Consider the following 19,690-nt stretch of genomic DNA (forward strand, 5'->3'; position numbering starts at 1 on the left):
AGGGGACATCACAAAATCCTGAGTGGAATCTTCGATTTTGCCCCCCAGGAGTCTGGCTAAGGGCTTGGCATCTCAGGAATATTGGGTGTGGGGTCTTTGGATACAGGCTCCCAATAAATCTGTGCCCTTGTGCACTGGGGACCCAGAACCTGGGTCCCGTGGTGGGCGGTACTGATCTAACCAACGCTACCTCCATCCTCCCTAACTGAGCCCTTCTCTCTGTCCCTGCTGCAGATTGAAATGCTAGAACACAAATACGGGGGCCACCTGGTATCCCGACGCGCCGCGTGCACCATCCAAACCGCTTTTCGCCAGTACCAGCTCAGCAAGAACTTTGAGAAGATCCGTAACTCGCTCCTGGAGAGCCGCCTGCCTCGGCGGATCTCGCTGCGCAAGGTGAGGGCGCCCACAGCGGAAAGCCTGGTGGCCGAGAAGGCACTCCTGGAGAGCTGTGGGCTCCTGGGGCTCCCGCTGGGGCGCTCGCCCTCCCTACCACCCACCTTCGCAGGCTCTCTCACCGAGCTGGAGGACTCCTTTACCGAGCAGGTGCAGTCCCTGGCCAAGTCCATAGACGACGCCCTCAGCACCTGGAGCCTCAAGACCATGTGCTCGCTGCAGGAGAGTGGCGCGTACCAGCTCCACCAGACGCTGCACCCGAGTGCCGGGCAGCCAGGTCTGGAGACCGAGGCGGCGCGGGAGCCGGACAGCGGCCCAGGGTCAGGAGATGAGGCCGGTGGCCTGCCTCAGGGTCACAGCGGTACCCTCATGATGGCTTTCCGGGACGTCACGGTGCAGATCGCTAACCAGAACATCTCTGTTTCCTCCTCCACCGCCCTGTCTGTGGCCAACTGTCTGGGCGCGCAGACCGCCCAGGCCACAGCGGAGCCTGCAGCGGTTCAAACCGAACAAGGGGACGCTGCGACTCAGGAGGTCTCGGAAGTCCCAGCCTCGGAACTGATGGACCCACCCGGTGAGGACTCAGAGGCGGCGGAGAGCCGCGCCCAGAGCGCACAGGAACCCACGGTGGCCGAGGCCGTGGTGGAGGAGGCAGTGGCTACAGAAGCAGAGGAGGAAGAGGAAGGGGCCGGGCAGGCAGGGAAAGGGGCGGAGGCTGAGGTGGGCGACAACTCCGAGCAACTGAGCAGCAGCAGCGCATCCACCAAGTCCGCCAAATCTGGCTCAGAGGTTTCTGCCGCTGCCTCCAAGGAGGCCCTGCAGGCGGTGATCCTGAGCTTGCCTCGCTACCACTGCGAGAACCCAGCCAGCTGCAGGTCCCCCACGCTCTCCACAGACACCCTGCGCAAGCGGCTGTACCGCATCGGCCTCAACCTCTTCAACATGTGAGTGGGCGTGGAGTCCAGGGAAGGACGGGAGGGGGGAATCCTGGGGGTCTCGGAGGGTACCACGTCCCATCTTCCCAGGGTCCTGCCAGGCAGTTTGTGTCTCGTTGGATGCCCCTCGCCTGAGCCCCCAGGCAGTATTTAAGAAATACACAGTATATGTTTTCCAGATGACCAGCACACTAAACATAGGTTTTTCACAACTATTGCTTCCAAAGGTGAAGTGGTGGTTTGGCAAATGGGAAAATACAGAGTTGAGCACAGGCAATACGGAGACTGAGCGGGAATCACTGAGGACGAAAATGATGTTAGGGAAACGGTGCTATTTCACTGGGGTCACAAAATGAGGAAATGGCGGAGACTGGAGAGATGGAGTAAAATAAGATAGAGTCCCCGCGGAGAGGGCTCAGTCGGCAAGCCTGAGCTGTGTCCCCAGAACAGACATAAATGTGGAAGGTGAAAGATGACCCCACACGGTTGACATGTGATCTCCTCCGAAGGCCATTCCCTCTCCCCACAATAACAATCTATTTGAAAATAATCAGGGGTTGGGGATTTAGCTCAGTGGTTTGCCTTATAAAGGCCCTGGGTCCCGGGTCCCCAGCTCAAAAAAAAAAGAAAAAAAAAAAAAAAAAAAAAAAAAAGAAAGCTTATAAAGTAGTGGAACAGGTAAGAGGAGAGAAAAGCAGAGAGGAACTACAGAGAGAACCAAGGGGATAGAAAAGGGATTAGGAAATAGGAGAGAAGTTAATTCCTGCTGTAACTCAGAGACCCAAACAAGGCTGTATAGCAAGAACACAGGCAGGGCCACACTGAGGAAGTGAGCACTTCTATCCCTGTGAGATACTCATTAACCTTCCCTCCCTCGGAGCAACCGGCCCAGAGCAGGAATCCTTTCCTGAGCTCACTCATTCATAACTGCCAGGCCCATACCACACAGACGAGTGAGACACAGCTCCTGGCCTCACGATGCTCACTGCAGTTCACCTGCGGTCCTCCCAGCAGCATCTAGAGACAGTGAACATCCTCCTATTTCACAGAATAGCAAACAGTCTCACAGGAGGGTAGAAGGCTGCACACTGTTCAACTGTTAGCAAGAGGTAAAGCTCGGCGAGGTCAGAGCCAGCCAGTCATCCTTTTGCAGACTAGGCTGCCCCCCCCGTGGGCACAGCCCCACCCTAGCACACCACTGCGACCCTCCCCTCATCACTTCTTCGTGCGTGTGAAATCAGATGCCCTTATCCTTCAAGACTATGACTCCCAACCTAGTGAAGAACCAGCTGTATCCCCTCCCCCTACAGATGGGAAGATGGTGCCTTTGCAAAACACAATACAAATGAATTGCTAGGAGAAAAGTCACAGGCTTGGGTGTCCTGAAAATGTCAAACATTGGAGGAAAGGTTCCTCGTGATTACTTATCTCCTCCGACCCAGTGAATGCCAGCATCAGGAGCTGCTGAGGTGCAGGCTAGAAGAGGAGCCACCTGGGGACTATAGAGGCTATGCAGAGCAAGACTGGGACAGAGAACAGCTGTCCCTGGGGCAAGTAGAGGGCAGGGACAGCTTCTCTACTTGTTCTGGGTTCTCATTGAGTTAGACCTCCTCTTCTCAATTCAAACCACATACCTGTCCCCAGCCCCCACCTCACCCCCAACCCCACTCCCTACACTTCCTTAGCACCTCCATCCCACCTCTCTGAGATGTTCTGGTAACAGTTGTTCCCATGGGGGAGCCTCCAGGATAGGCCTGGGAAGTAGATCTCGAAGGGTTTATGGGGTACAAATCAGCAGCCCCAAGCAACCTTGACTTCCTTTCTCCTCCCAACGCCAACCCTTCTGCAGAAACCCGGACAAGGGCATCCAGTTCCTGATCTCCCGCGGCTTCATCCCCGACACCCCCATCGGTGTGGCCCACTTCCTCCTCCAGCGCAAAGGCCTCAGCCGCCAGATGATAGGAGAGTTTCTGGGCAATAGCAAGAAGCAGTTCAACCGGGACGTGCTAGAGTGAGTGACCACGATGCTGCCCCTGCCCCTCCCACCTTTCATTCATGCCCTGGACCCAAGGATTATCATTATTTCTTGGGAGGTGGGAATCCTTGCTCTGGCTTCCTGTGTAACTCTGGGTGCGGTCATTCATTCGATGGTAGGGTGAGCCTGGAACCTTTGGGCGCTCCAGGGACACAGTAGGGCATGAGAAACAGGAATGGGAGGGGGGCATAACAGCAGTTAATGCGTTGTGCAGTTCAGGTCCGTTGCTTGGCGACAGCTCCTTAGCCAACCTTCTCTCTCATCTGCCCCAGCAATCATGGGACACCCTTGCCAAGGCTCACTTTTATATTGGTAGACACAAGATGTGGACAAAGGGGGCTAAACTGAGGGCTGTTTAAACAGGGGAATACTAAGACTCCATAAAGATGAATCAACCGACAAAATCACCCCTCAAAGAGCCTATGCCTCAAACTCCAGGAAATGGCTGGGTTGAGGGCTAAGGGACACCTCAGCTATGCTGGTCTCTGAGCTGCTCAGAGGGCAGGGTAGCACTTCTCTGGCTGAAGAACAGAGCCTCGGAGGCTCCTCTCCCCTGGGAAAGGTGAGGAGGGCCCATGGGTTCTGCTCTGTGCCCCTGGGAAAGCGTGTCTTCTTGTTCTTGCTGCTGCAAGGGCTACATCGAGAGGGCTATAGGGTTGGGAGCTTGGAGGGTCACTGTGAGTGTTTCTGGCAAGTGCTGGGCAGATGATCTAGGAGGTGTCTTCATAGAGTAGTCACAGCACTCTTGTGAAGTAGACATGGCACAGGTCCTCTGTGCCCCAGCCTGTGAAGATGGGAGGATTTGGCCCTGTGGATGAACAGTTGTTCCCTGAGAATGAGGTTAGGTATCCTAGCACACCTCATGGTCTGAAAAGACTTAGAGGGCCAGGTGGCAGCTCCTTGCATGCTCTGGAGTCACTGGTGGTGACGGGGGAGTGTCGTCTCAATGCATGTAGGACAGCAAGGGCTGAGCCCTGGCTGGAAAATCTTGGCCTCCTTGGATGGTGTTGGCCGGGCAGAACCAATGCTTTGCCCCTGCCTCCCTGGGAACTGCGGCCTGACCTTGCAGTTTCACACTAGAAGAGTAATGAGAGCTGATAAACTCTAGCAGTTCCCATTTGCTCCTTCCTTCTCCTCCCTCAAGCTCCACTTTCCCTGTCCTGCCAGCTCTGTTAGGCGGTGTGTCCCAAAAGGATGCCCATGAACCCATGCAGGGACCCAGAACATGCCAACCAACCAGAGGAGAAAGACCACACTTCCAACCTCTTCCTGCCCACCCTAAGCCCTTGTTCTGTCTTTGGCCTTCTGTCCCTTTTCTTTCCACTAACTTCCTTCTGTCCAACTGGCCCACACTCCCAGGAGACTTTGATTGTCTCTCTCCTCTGGGAGACGAGAGTGACCCTGCTCCCCTCATGGCTTCCTCTGGTTTGGTTGTTTGTCTGTCTTTTCTGCCATGCCTCGTCCATCATGCAACTTGGCCTGCAATCTAGTGCCGAGCCCACATTTGGTCTGGGATGTGCAGGACACAGGATTTGTGCTGAACAATGCCGTGAAAACTAATTGACGCCCTTCCCCGGAGATGGCATGGTAGAGATGGGTGAGTCGGTGGGGGATAAGAGCTTCAGACCTGGGCCTGCTGCTGTGGCTTGTGCTGGAGTAGACCAGGCTAGGGAGTAGACCAGGCTAGGGAGTAGACCGGGCTAGGGAGTAGACCGGGCTAGGGAGTAGACCAGGCTAGGGAGTAGACCAGGCTAGGGAGTAGGCTGGCACCCTCTGGGGAGAGGGGGCCGGTAGGTAGGTTTTAAGAAACAGCTGTCTCTGGTTCTGGGTGCTAGGTAGGTTGGGGAAGGTGCTTGCGAAAGTCCTGTTTCCTTATCTGTAAGATGAAAAAGTTGGGCTGTGCGATCTCAGAAGTCCCCCGGGTTCTGTGAAAGCTGTCATCGTTCCCGTCCCTCAGAGCATCCGCTGATGCATTAGGGCAGATGATTCTCTGCCCTAAATGTGGGGACCACGCTTCGTCATCCTGTCAAAGTCTCAGGCTTTAGGCTTGAGGGCAGAGCTGGGGCTGCAGGAAAGAAAGAGACGACCATTTATTATTTATTGTTTGTTTAACAAACATTGGGTGCCTATTCTGTGTTAAGAATAGACCTGGGCTGGCATTCTGCATTTGTATGTGGGAATAAGCATGGCTCACGGTCTCAGGAAACTTACACACCTAAACATGGATGGGGAGGGATGAGAAGCCAGGGGCTTTTCTGCTGGCATCCTGGGTGTGGGGAGAAGAGTGGAGTAAGAGGAGAGACATGGTGCTGTGCCCACAAATATCCTAAATCCTCCCCCAGAATCTGAACTTCTGACCCTCTCAGCCTCTGGACTGACTCAACCCCACAGAAAAGAGCCCTACAGCCCAAGTTCATAACTCCCCAGTTCATGCCCGAGATATACTAGCATCTTCCTATAAAAAGCCAGCAGGACACAGAGAAACAAAGAGAGTCAGTCAGGTGTCAGCATTAAAAGCCAGGACAATGGGAGCATTGGTCTCTCCCTGCCACTCCCAGCCCACTACCTGGAAACATTAAATAAATGGCTGTTCCCTCCTCACTCCCCCTGGACGGAGCACAGGAAGTAACAGCTGTCTGGTGTGGCTTTGCCCAAGCTGGAAAAGCTTCAGGGGCTAGTCTACAGCCCTGCCCTACCCTGCCCTGCATGAAGGCACTCAGCCAATCACATCTATTCCATACATAGATGTTTGCCAAACAAAAGGACATAAATTGCCCATGTCCCCAGAGACCGAGACGTGCCAAGCCACGGAGTTCCCCACCTGGCGGCAGTGGGAGAGAAGATGGAGTTGGAATGACTCTCAGAGGGAGAAATTCTTATTTCAGAGGCAGCATTCAGAGCTGTGAGGGAAAAGGAAAGGCTGGGAAACCAGAGCAGGAGCTGCCTCGGATGCTTGCCCAAGCCCGAGCATACCATCATGGGCTCTGATCCCAGAGTGCTGCCCTTGGCGTTCTCGATGGCTGATGGTTCTGGGCTCTGGACTCATTTTCCCAGAAGTCACATTGCATTTGAATGGGAAGTGCCACAAGCTCATGTACCTGATCCCAAGCTGGCATTGTTGTCGTAGAGGGTTGTAGACTCTTTTAGTATCTGCCTGGTTTGTAGACACAGGGTGAAGAGGGGAGAAGCTTATAAAACCCTGCCCTGAGTCTAACCCTATCTCTCTGACTTCTGGTCCGCTGAGATGTGAGCTAATGTCCCAACACTCTCCGTCTTTAAGCTTCCTGACCAAGCTTTTCCCACCATCCTGAACCGTATCCCCTCAAACCATGAACAAGACAACATGAGCTAGAGCAAATCCATTCTCACTTAGGCTATTTCCTGTTGGGTGTTTGATCACGGCAATGAGAAAAATAGCTATTCCAGAAAATTGGTTCTGAGCAGTGGGGTCGTGACTCTAATAGGGCTGACCATGTGACTACTGGGCCTTAAGACCTGGTTACAGGAAGAGAACATGGAAGCGTTCAGAGCTTTGGGTTAGAGAAGCCTCTAAAGGCCGTAGGTAGAACCTGTGAGCTATCACAGTTATTGTTTGAGAGAACAAAAGGCTGATTGAAACACAGCGGACGACAAGTCCAGCGCCTGAGGCTGCAGAAGCGATCAAAACTCTCCCAGGGCCTGGACTAGAACCAGATGTTACGTCTGTCAAAGCATCTGGCTGGGTCCTACCCAGATTCCGCGCTTTTTAGTGAGACTGGATTTAGAAGTAATGGACCCCGGTTTCGAGGCAGCACAGCATTAAAGGAGTCTGTCACAGTTCTGACTCACTGCAAATGTGACCGACACTGTCCTGAGGTCTCTGTGAACCCTGCGTGCTAGATGTGGAGGTGGCCAGGGCTGGCATTTGCTGTGTTTAGCCTCGGTGTCATGTTGTCCCCACCCTTCCTTGCCGGAAACACGTGGCTTGTCTTTGGACTTCACAGGGGTTCACAGTTAAGAGACTGTCTTGGACCACAGAAGAGGTTTTAGAATTTGGAATTTTGAACACTGTTGGGACAGTGTGACTTGGGTGACTTTTGTGGTTGGTTATACTGGATGCATTTAGTATTTTGAGAAGGCGCTTACTAGGGGCTAGAGGTGGGGTAGGATGGTCAGAGCGTGAAACGTCTCCCACCGGCTCGTGTGTTTGAACACTCGGTTCCCAGCTCACAGTGCCCTTTTGGGAGACTGTAAAACCTCTTGGACTTGGGGCCTAACTGGAAGACACAGGGCTCTAAGGGCAGAGCTAGTTGGTTATAGGTCCTGGTTCCAACCCAAGCTCTCTGCCTCCTGATCCACTAAGATGTGAATAAGTTGCCTGAAGCTCCCACCATCACCAAGCTGCCTGCTACCTCTCCCTACTGTGGTGGACTGTGTTCCCCCAAACTGCGAGACAAGGTAAATCCTCCCTCCTTTAAGTTGCTTCTTGTCAGGTATTTGCCCACATGCAAGAAAATCGACCAACCTAGACTGAATTCTAGTAGGCTTATAATCAAATAAGAATAAAGCTATCAAAGGGCCATGCCCACTCTAAGGCACTGGCTGTTTGTTTTTGACATCCATGTTTGTTACATAAAAATCATAGTAATCTGCTGAACTATGTCTTTTTTAAGCGCATGTGACGTGCTGAACCGCCTGAGACTCTGGAGGATTTCTATAAATGTTAGCTGTTTCCATTTTTATTTTTCCTACCTAAAACCGAGACACATTAGAACCTTCCTACTGCTGTTTCAGAGCAAAAGAGCTTGAGTGTGCCAGTTCTGGTTTGATTCAGATCTACTCATCAGATGAGAAGTTGCTAGAATTTGCCAGGGAGACACGCACGGGAAAGAACAGGATGGGACTGGCTCCTTCTGGGGACTACCCTGGATCCTGAAAACATTCCTTCTGGGTGTACAAAAGAGACACCTTGGGAGCCCAGGTATATATAGGAGCCAGGCAGGGCTGGGATCTTTTAGGGCAAGCATTGCCCACCGCTCCACCCACCCACAGTTTTCGTGTGGCTGGGAATTTAGCTCCGCTCTATTTCCTTCCTGAAGTGTCCGCTTCAGCGGGCTTGAAGGCCAGCGGATGGGAGAATGTTCTGAGCCGGCTATGAGCAGTCTCTCTTCTAGCGTGGATGATTCCTTCCGATGTGAATCACATGTGAGAGGAGAACACCCGTGCCTACCATTTCAGTGAGAATGCTCTAAGGGCAGCTTTAGGGTATCGCCACCAGCAGGAAGTTTCCGGCATGTTCCTTCCTTCCACCAGACTTCTGGGGTCCTGTGTGAAGTTCCGGTACATACTAATTAGCATTTGATGTTTGGAGTCAGATTTTCATGACTTCATTTCCACCAGCATGCGTCTGTTGGCCAGAATGTAACAGACTTGTTCTTCTTGGGACTTTTTTAAAATGACAGATTGCCTGTCAATACCCAACAGTCTGGAAGTCTGTGGCCTTTCTGGCTAGCAAGAAATATTTTGAGAACATCTTGCCCACTCATTGCTGTACTTTCAGCTCAGAACCTTTGCCTGAGGAATTCCCTTGTGGAGAGGAAGTTTAGGCCTTGGCTCAGGGAGACCCTTCAAGGGTCTAGGGGAGGGCAGGGAAAGAACCACGTAGGAAAAGGTCTTAGTGCTATTTCCACAGCTTTGAAAAGTTCTCTTCTACCACCCAGAGGGGCAAGAGAGGTGTCTTTTAAAAGTGTTGTCTTGGGATGATTTACACCATGGTGATAAGGCACAACTTAGCATGCATAAAGCCCCAGGTTCAAGTTCAGCCACTGTCAAAGAAAGAAGGAAGGAAGGAAGGAAGGAAGGAAGGAAGGAAGGAAGGAAGGAAAGAAAGAAGGGAAGAGAAGAGAAAGGAAGGGAAAAGGCAAGGCAAGGCAAGGAAGGGAAGGGAAGGAAGGAAGGAAGGGAAGGGAAGGAAGGGAAGGGAAGGAAGGGAAGGAAGGGGAAGGGAAGGGAAAGGAAGGAAGGAAGGGAAGGGAAACAGTGGTGTCCTTCCAGATTTAAATCTTTGACATTGCACCTCTGTGGGCACCCTACTCTCTCCTTGACATGGGTAGATAAGAACTCTCTTGAACAGTAATAGTCATGAAAGTAAAGTTGAGGACCCCCTTACTCCCTGAATTGGAGACTTTGTGGACCCCAAAGATAGGGTGAACAAATCCAGACATACGGCATATGGATTGAGATTTTACACATGGATGTCTCCAGCCCAGTCTCTCATAAAGCAACACAGGAGGGACCATTCCCACCCTCTGGGCAACATTCTATTGGCGGCTCCTACCAACCACTCTGCCATGAGACTTCTAGGGAGTCATCCTATTCTAACGATTTCTACAGGAATATCTGTGACGCACAGTATTCAGGATGCGCTGAAGGTGGGCACAGCTCCAGAAATCTCCCATTCCATCCTTACATCTCAGTGGCAGCAGTGGGAGTGCCCATTTCTAATAATTCAGGAGCCAAGGAACAGAGAGGTTAGGGAGTTTCCCCTCAGTTGCACAGCTTACAGATAGCTAAGGCCTGCAGCCAGACAGAACGATCCCATAATCCCACAACACACCAATGTCTGTGCCCCACTCCACAAGAAGCATGATGTGAGACATTCATGGTTCTTGTGACTTCCTGCTTCTGAATCGCAGCACCAGAGAGCCCGTGGGGGTTCAGCTATAGCTTAGTCCTCTCATCTCGCCCAGGTAGAACAGACCCAGAGAGAAGAATTGACTTGCCCGCTGGCCAGTGGAAATTGACCAGAATCAGGCACAAATTCCATCCCTCTTCTCTGCTGCATTTGCTATGCTCTGATCCTTTCATCTGGGAAAGAGCAGAGCAGAGAGTGTGATTCCCAAGTCTCACGAGGCCTGCACTAGATCCAGTTTCTCCTGCTTGGTGTGCGTTTTAAAATGCCCGCAGATAGCTGGCTGACGGTGCCGTTTCAGGCAGTTAGCTGCTGGTATCCAAAGGGGTTTTTCTCAGCACCTCAGCTAAAAGGAGCTTTAAACCATTCACTTGTCAACATGTCAACACAGGCTCGATCTGAAGAAACACAGTGTAAGCCATTACTTACGAAGTCCTGCTATGCCTGGACCTTTGTGAACGTCATCATCTTAAAACTCATACCAGCCCTGCCCAGAAGACAGGCCATATGGGTGTTGTGTTCATTCTGTAAGTGAGGGAAGTAAGGCACATTGACACTTAGTAGCTTGAGCCAGGCTGCTGCACAGCAGAAACCAGACTCCAACCCAAGGGCCTGACCTCTTTCCACGCCCCACATTGTTACAGTACACAGTCTTACTTCTCAAAATGTGGCGCCAGAACTGGCAACATCAGTATCACCTGGAAGCCTACTGGAGATGCAAACTCTGTCTCTGCTCCAGGTCCACTGAATGAGAAACTCAGGGGCCCGGTAAATCAGGCTTGGTATGAGCACCAGGGGGATTCTAAGACATGTTTGGGACTCATGACCTCTGCCCACCAGGATGCTGCCAAGTTCAGCAGGAGAAAAATCAGTTCTGGCATCCACAGTGACTGCCGATTTGTCTGGTGGCTACCGCGGAGAGCTCTTGATTCCTGCCTGTGTACCTGGCAGCCATTCTTTTGGAAGCTCTTCATGCCCCAGCGCCATCACGGGAACACTGGTTGGTCCCTGAGTCAGCATCCTCTCATTCTGTTTTCTTGGCCCTGTTCTCTTTTCTAAAAGGCCTTTACAGAGCATGTTATGAGTTTTGACCAGGAAAAAAAAATAATAACCCTCTAGCGGATGAGGATGTTTTTAATTAAATTGTGTAAGCGAGCACTGCAGAAGAAAAGGAGGGCTTGTGCGTCTTGCGGCCTTTTGCCTGAAGCGCAGCTACTTGCCTCCTCCCAGGCCTCAGCCGGGCCTCACTGACAATATCTTTACCATCTCTTCTGGCCAATTAAAAAATCCCTGCTGTTGCTGTTACCTATTTTCAGCTCCCATCCAGTTCCTTTGTCTGCCAGACACTGTCTTGCTCTCCTTTAAAAAAAAAAAAAAAAAAAAAAAAAAAGAGTCCTGAGATGACGCAATCCGTTTTGATCACAGTTGTGTAGGATGCTTCATTTCCCGCAACGCGAATTGATTGCGTGAACAGATCAGTGTTAACAAGCAATTTGATGCAAGAGTGTACTGTTCATACAGATGCAAGAACAGCTGGCCGTCTGCGTCCAAGCCCTCCTGAGCTGTTTGCTGCAGCCCTCACGCCACCCCTCCCCAAACCCCACACCCACAAAACACACAGGCAAGAAGGAAGCCCAAGCAAAGCTCTCTCCCCACCCCCACCCCGATTCACTGGCTGATTCATCCACAGCCCTCTTGAGCAGGTCCAGACTCTCTTGAAAGCCGTCCAATCAGTGCGTGTCCACACACTCCAGTTCTCATCACACCCTCAGCTGCTTCTGCGGCTGGGGGGAGGCAAGAAATGCATGTGACCCACGCTGCTTCATCACTGGCCAGCACCAGCAACCCTCCAGGACATCTCCCTGGCAGAGGTCTGGGGTCAATTCCAGATCATCTTGGCAGAGAATACTAAGAGACCCTAGGCCCCTGGGCGGAGTTTTCAAGGGTTCTTGAGCTTCTTCTCCAGCTAACGTTCAACAGCACAGGATCCTGCTTCTTCCAACTGATTCCCGCTCTCCCATACGATCATCCAGAAAGGTTATTGCCTCGTATATCCGATAGAGAAGCAAAGATGGGACCAGCTCGCCTATCCTGAAGCACAGCCGAGAGGTCACATGATCTAACCATGCAAGGAAGTTTTAAAGTAGACACAAGACAAGTCCAGAGAACCATGGAAACTGGGGAGACCACAGACCCACAAGGTTGGGGTGAGGCAGCATGAAGGCAAGTCTGAAGGAAGGAGGCAGGAGGAGCAGGATGCTAAGGGCATGCTCTGCTGGGAAACGTCATACAAGGGATGTGGAAGGTTGTGAAGGAAGGCAAACAGGAGCCTGTGAAGACCGGGCAAGTGTCCCGGGAGGATGTTTCTCCAGGATGGCCTGGGGCAGGGAGTAAGAAAAGGCCAGGTCACTAGCCACAGCTCTAGCTGTAGCAGGTGTGGGAGGAAAGCAGAGAGCTGTGTTACCTTGAGTGGCCACCTGAGTGGGTGAGAATTCAGGACACTCATCTTTGCATGGAACTAACTGTGTCCGTGCCGGGCTCATAGGATTGGTGCAGAGAGTTCCTGATGCACGCACGTGTCGCTGCGGTTTAAAGTGGAAGGGCATGCTGCACCTAGGACATCTCATCTGCAGAACGGATCAAACTTGGCATTGCCAAATATTTGCTTAAGCAAATCAAACTGTCAAATATCAGGTAAAACAAAAGATGCACAGCCTGTCATCTATTCAAGAGAAGTTGGGACATCCTGCATCCTCATGACTGTCACCCATTCAGACCTCAGATGAGTCAACCAGAAAAAAGGGTACCACTGATGCTCCACTGGGATGTAGAGGCGATGGTGAGTCAGTTGCCCCCAGCTTGGTAGCACTGTCATCGACTCTTATAAACAATGGAGATGAGCATTGGAGACCCAGCAATAAGGGGACTCAGTGTAAGAGACAACCTAATCAACTCTGAGCTACAGGAAGCGGTAGAAACCACTGGGCTTGGCAAGGTCTCCTAGAGAAATACAGGGAGAAAGGCCTGGGGGCCACCTCTAAGACAGAAGTCAGGTAGAGGATGAGTACCTCGAAAGAGAAAGGAATCACCCCCAGAAGGAGGCAATGCTCCCCATATCTGAGGGCATGACAAATGGAGTCCACTGGACTTGGTGACAGGGTGACCAGTGGTGGCCTTGACAAGAGATAGGTAACAGGCTGATGAGAACATACACTGGATTAGAACGCGAAGAGAGGCCAGGACACAAGACAGCATGAACACGGATGTCTTCTTGAAGTTTGGCTCCAAACAAAAGCAGAGGCAAAGGGAGAGACCGGGCAACAGGAAGCCAGCCGCACAGGCTTTTATCTGTACACTAAAAGAGACACGCAGTGGGTCTTCATGAGGGTTTGCCGGGCTATGGTGAGGCTCAGTGGTAGAGTTGTGTATAAGTCTGTAGATCTACTCCTGGCTTTGGCAAAAGGAAAGAGCGAACAAAAAAAGAAAGAAAAAAGAGAAGGAAGGATGGAAAGGGGGGCAGAAGGAAAAGAGAAATACAATTCAACACAACCTCCTTAGCTTAGTGTCCCGAGCTAACGCCTCAGTCTAGCCTCCTGCTCACCTTCAGTTGCTGATTTATGGGACTCATCCTGGGCTCCCTGTGCATAGCTCCGCCATCCTCTCCACCCTTCTGTCCCAGATTCCTCTGAACAATTCACCCCCACCACCCTCAGCTTCACCCTAGACTCAGCCCTAGCACTTCTAGCTGGGAAGTAGCATCTTTACTGGGCTCCCTTCCCCCCTCTTGCTCCCTGCCCCATCTTGCTCACTGCTCCCTCCCTCTCGTTTCTCCCTGCCCCTGCCCCCAGCAACCAGAGAAATCATGAAATCTTGCAGTGCTCAGAATAAACTCTAGACTCCTCCTAACTGGCAGGTGAAAATCCCATTCACCCCAAGCCTCTGTGTCCTCCGGGTTCCCCTCCTCTCTGCTTTGCACACTCCCCAACCTTGTCTGCCACAACCTTGGTGTCTTCATCGGCCTCCTTGGTCTCCTCAGCCTACCTACTTCACCTCAACAACACAACTCATCTTTCAGATCTCAGCTGAAGTTGCACGTCCCCTAAGAGTTCTTTATGGCCAAAGCGATGCAAGATGTATCTTCTTTGTCTTTGTAGAACTTGTCCTTTCTCTGCATAGGACCTGTCATAGGTATGAAGGATTTCAGAGGACGGAAGGGGAGAGCCCAGCTGCCCTTGATCATGTGATCCTCCCACCCAGCCTCCAAGTCCTGAGATTATAGGTGCTCACCACTACACTTAGCTACAAAGAAATAGTTCTGATTCTGCTTTCACAGTGTGGTTCCCTGTCATTTCATTGTCAGGGTTTCTACTGCTGCGATAAACGCCAAACACACACACACGCATGTGTGCGAGCGCGCGCACACACACACACACACACACACACACACACACACACACGAAACCATCTGTGGAGGAGAAGGTTTTATTTTGGCTTACAGTTCCAATTTACAGATCATCACTGTGAAAAGTCAGGGCAGGAACTCAAACGAGGCAGGAATCTAGAGGCAGGAATTGTTGCGAAGCCCATGGAGGAGCGCTGCTTACTGGCTTGCTCCCCATGGCTTACTCAGCCTACTTTCTTATAGCATCCAAGGATGGTCCCACGCACAGTGAACTGGTCCTTCCCATAATAATCATCAATTAAGAAACTGCATTACAGACTTGCCCACAGGCCAGTCTGGTAGGAGAATTTTTTCACTTGGGGTTCCCTCCTTCCAAATGACAGTTGACGTAAAACTACCCAGTGCCTCACCCCAGAACAGCACAGTACAATCGTTTGCATTGCCAGCCACTCTCAGTAGGTCCTTGGCCCAGCCTTGTACTTAGGCGCTATTTATTTAGTGCATGGGTTGAAAGCAAGACAACCAGCTAGCCAGGCCCAGAGCATTGGGAAGGTCTGGGGGGTGTGAAGTGGGGATAAGAAGCCAGGAGTTCGAGCTTTCTCTTGGGATCGTCCCAAGTGGGCTCTGAAGTGGAAGGTAGGAACCATGCCACCTCCCTGATAACTTCTGACAATCAAGAGTCTCCTCACATATCCGTGGTTACTGACTGGATGTGTCCGGATGTTCTCCAAGGCACCTCCCAGACCTCCACTGTGGGTCTCAGGGAGATAGAATCCCTCAGGGAGAGTCAATTAGCACCAGTCACTGAGAAGCAGGGAACACTAGGGAGATGGGGAAGGTAACCAGGCTTACCCAGGAGTGTTCTCAGAGTCTGTACAGTCCCCCGTGGGGCCAGTCTCTTCTCTGAAAGTGTTACAAAACTTGCAGGTAATGGTTAATATCTCATAAAACCCAGAGGACTGGCTTGTTATGTTCTTTCAGAGACATTAGTCACTTATCTTATCGCTTAGTAAAATACTTCACAGAAGTAACTTCGGGGAGACACATACTTCAGTTCATCAAAGCTGGGAAGCCATGGTGGCTGGGGCAGGCCCACCCACAGTAGCGCCAAGTGTGAGACAATAGCCCCTAATGTCTTGGGGAGCAGGGAATAGAGATGTAACCAGAAGGTTGCCAGAGACTTCCTTCTGCCAACTACGTCCCAAGCTCTGAAGGTTCCATAACCTCCAAAACAGGGCCACCAGATGGGACCCAGGCACTCAGGCACATGGGATTGAGGAAAACGTCTCATATTCAACATACAACAAGCCATGAAATAACGTCCAATAGGCAGGGCTCCAAAGGGAGCCTCCTGGCTACTGCCCCATGTTCACACCAGGAAGCCCCAGCAGGCAGGAGCCTCCCAGAACCACAGGGAAGCCTGCTCCCCTAGTTCTGTAAGTGCAGGGCAAGCCTCTAGGTGACCGGAGAGGTGCTTTGTGTAAGATTAGGAGATGAGAAGAGACAAGGAGACTGTTGGGACTCTAGGGATGCAAGATTACTGCCCTTGGTCCCAGCAGCAATAAGATTTGGCAAACTGATCAATAGTCTGCTTCCTTTATCGATTCCAGGAGAGAAAGACAGGATGGGGGATTTTAAGCACTGGCAGATGATACAGAACAGAAGCATTGAGAAGAAAGTGAGGAAAGGGAAAGGTAAGGAGGTGCCAGGCAAAATCCACACTGAAGGAACCCATGCCGTTAGGGTTACGGGTGACGGACCTGAGGATGAGTGTCTACTGGAGCGGACAGATGGGGACACAGACCCCACCGGGAAAGCACAGAACGACTTCCTGAATTGCAGGTGGGATAGCCACTGCTCATCACAGGGAGACAAGTTCCATGTCAGCCAGAGTGCCGTGTCCTTGTCTGCTGCTGTTGGGAGCATCTGTGGTATTGAACTGTGCTATCGTGGTGGGCTGTAAGCTCTGTGTCCTGCTCAGGGAATGCCAGAGTTGAGATGGGGCAGGTCCTACGCGTTCAGCGTGGCTAACTCATGGCTGTGTGACCATTGGGGAGGAGCGAGGGCTTTCTCATGGCTCAGCCCATTCTCTTCCCTCCCCGCAGGGCTTTGCAGCCAGAAAATAGTAGGCTTTCTCCCCAGGTTGTAAGGGGTTCCAGGAGTGCACCTACTATCAAACCGCCATGCTGTAGTTAAGTGACCTTGCTGCTCTTGCAGAGGACCTGGGTTCAGTTCCCAGCACCCACGTCAGCTCATAACTGCCTTGTAACTCCAGCTCCAGGGGGATCTGACGCCCTCTTCTGGTCTCTTATGGAACTGCATAAATATGTCATGTGTATATACTTGCAGACAAAACACTCATACATCTGAAACATAAACCACTGATGTTGCACGGTGTCTTGAGAGTGGGTGATGCTGCACCTATTTTAAATCCTAGCCCTCTGTCCCTTACCAACCCCACAGAGTAATCTTGATAGCCTTGGAGGATGAAAGCACCTTCCCCTGAAGGTCTGGTCCCTGGGGCTCGGCAGTGGCTAGAGTCACATTTCAAAAGCTCCCAATGGGCTGAGCTTCCTCTTACCCTTTGCTTCAGTTCAGTCCCTGGTTTCCCCCATTTTAAGCATCACTCAGAGAGCTGACTGAAGAATGCAGATCCTCAGGCCAGCCTCCAAATGTTCTAACTCGGTGGATCTGGAGAGGGTCCAGAGAGCTGCCTTTTAACCAATACCCTCTCCTCACAACTCAGGGCTCTCAGAACAGCCTAGAAGATTCTGAATTAGAGGCATTCTGGCTCCATGGCAGTCTTCCCACCCCTGTCTTGGTCTGGGAGCCATGTTTCATTTGACTGCTTCTCCTGAGCAAGGACAGTTTAGACCCTCAGCTCATTACTGGAGTCACAGCCCCTGAGCCAGTGAACCGGTGAGCTAGCAGGCTGTAGATCACCTGCGTAGAGAACTGGAAAGTAGGCCATTGTGCTCTGCTGGGCAGATCCCAACCCCTTGGCTGCCACCTCCTCCCTGTCTCCCCCATATAGCCCTGATTCCAGCAGCCGCTTCCATCATGCAGGATACAAGCCTGGTTTGGAGCTCTGGGGGCAGAGGAACATGGAGAGAGGCTTCTGCAGAGACATAGGAGGGGAAGAGAGTGTTCAGGAGACCACAGCAGAAAGAGAGGAAAGAAGGGTAGAGATGGACCTGTGGGCCAGGCCTGGGAAGCCACCAGATATCAGCTCATTATGGCTAAGGGCCAGCCTGGGCCTCAGAGGACCTGTAGTCAGTGTTGGCCCAGCTGAGCCCACAGACCTCCTCCTTGTCCTTATAAGGGTTCACAGCTCTGCAGTAAGAGGGTACAATGTGTTCACTCTCTCTGCTCCTGCACGCTCAGGCCGCTCACCCAGTACATGGAGCCTACCTGACTTCTGTCTCTTCCTCTCCACCTTCCTCAGTCTCCCCTTTCTTCTCTTGTCTGCTTTCTTGCTCTCTTCACTCTTCTTCCATCACCTCTTTGCTTCTTTGTCTCTACCCAGTTCTCGGTTGGCTTTCCCTGGCCCCCCTCTCTGTGGCTCCGGCTGCAAGACTCATGCTACAAAGGCTGTCTCCTCCCATGTCTGGCTCTGGCCTCGGTTCTGTATCTATATCACACGAGCTCTGTCTCTCCTCTGCCTCTGTGATCCTGCTAGGGCTGTTTCCTTCTTCAGGATAGCAACACTCTATGGCTCGATGCCTGGCTCCTGCCCGGGCTTAGCCATGGGCACCCACTGACCCTGTGATGCTCCATTGCTGTTCACACCAAGCTAAGGAAAGTTCAGTGCAGAAGCAGACACTCAGGTTTCCACTGAGAAAGCAGAGTGGTCCCTACCTGGGCAGACTCGGAGGCTCTGCCATCCAGGCAGCCTTCTCCAGCACAGACTGATTTTCAGGCTTGGCAAACCTCCTGTCCCCATGCACTTGTTGCTCCGTCCACCCACCCACCCTGACGAGCTTGAGACAAGCCTGAGAGGAACCCAGCAAGCTCAGCCAAGGGTGGCTATGGATGGCTACCTAAGGCAGGGAGAGAAAAGAAGAAGGGTCCTGCTTCCTCCTGCTCCCCACCACCACCACCACTGCTTCTTTGCAGTCTCTTGGCCTGATCTCTCTCCCTACTTCTGCAGTGGGATGGCAGAGTCCACGCAGCTTCATGCCCCGATCTCTGCTTTATGGCGTAGTTCTTAGTTTTTTCCTGACAACTGGCAACGGAGTTGAAGAACTTTGGGTCTTCCAAGATCATGAAAGAGAAGAGTCCTGCTCAGAGCCTGTCTACACCTCGGGTGGCCACTTTGTAGATACCTGATAAGTCCTGGTTACTGGGCTATATGCTTGGCTCACCGCTGGGAGCAGCCTTGAAGGACAAGGTGACTTATGCCCACATCGTTCTGGGATGCTCTCTGCCAAGTGGGCTGAGCAGATAAGGGGCAGGCTGTGAAGGAGCCAATAGGGAGGTAACTAGGATGGGGTGTGACAGAGATGACAGATGTCAGCTCTGGAAGCCTGTGGGCACGTGGCAGCCATATTGTGATAAGCTTCTCTAGGCTGGAAGGTCTAATGATGGAAGTATCATGTCTGCAACATGACCACGCCCAGATTCCTGCCACCCCATACAAGACCCTGGGAATAGAACACCCAAGAAGACACTGGGGCAGAAGGATGGGGGTTGATCAAACAGGGAGAACACTCTGCAGGCATTGTCCTTTCCCGGCAGCCTAAGAAACGGATGTGTTAGATAAGATTTACATTGCTGTGAAGAGACACCATGACCAAGGCAACTCTTATCAGGACAACATTTAACTGGGACTGGCTTACAGGTTCAGAGGTTTAGTCTGTTATCAAGGCAGGAGGATGGCAGAGCCCAGGCAGGCATGGCACAGGAGTTGCTGGGAGTTCAACATCTTGTTCCAAAGGCAAACAGCAGGAGACTGGCTCTCAAAGCCCATACCCACAGGGACACACTTCCTCTAACAAGGCCCCACTTCCAAATAGTGCCACTCCCTGGGCCAAGCAAATTCAAACCATCACAAAGGGGATCCAGGAAAGACTCACCCATGCAGAGACTCTGATGGGGAGGAAGGGACTTCCCATCCATCTTAGTAAGATACATGATATATAATATTTATCTCCACCCCATTTGTTTGTTTGTTTGTTTTGGGTTTTTTTTGTTGTTTTTTGGTTTTTTATTTTGGTTTTGGGTTTTTGTTTTGTTTTGTTTTTGTTTTTGTT

General features: G+C 51.7%; 1 protein-coding gene across 1 annotated transcript in view; it reads left to right on the plus strand.

The window, feature by feature from the left end:
* Iqsec3 (IQ motif and Sec7 domain ArfGEF 3) overlaps positions 1-19,690 on the plus strand; it is a 95,424-nt gene that overhangs the window by 58,193 nt on the left and 17,541 nt on the right. Inside the window, exons 4-5 of the mRNA XM_032905750.1 lie at positions 235-1,340; positions 3,181-3,342. Coding sequence (XP_032761641.1) covers positions 235-1,340; positions 3,181-3,342 — 1,268 coding nt within the window. The remainder of the gene's footprint in view (positions 1-234; positions 1,341-3,180; positions 3,343-19,690) is intronic.

The sequence above is a fragment of the Rattus rattus genome, chromosome 6, assembly GCF_011064425.1.
Source record: "Rattus rattus isolate New Zealand chromosome 6, Rrattus_CSIRO_v1, whole genome shotgun sequence".
Classification (NCBI taxonomy): Eukaryota; Metazoa; Chordata; class Mammalia; order Rodentia; family Muridae; genus Rattus; species Rattus rattus.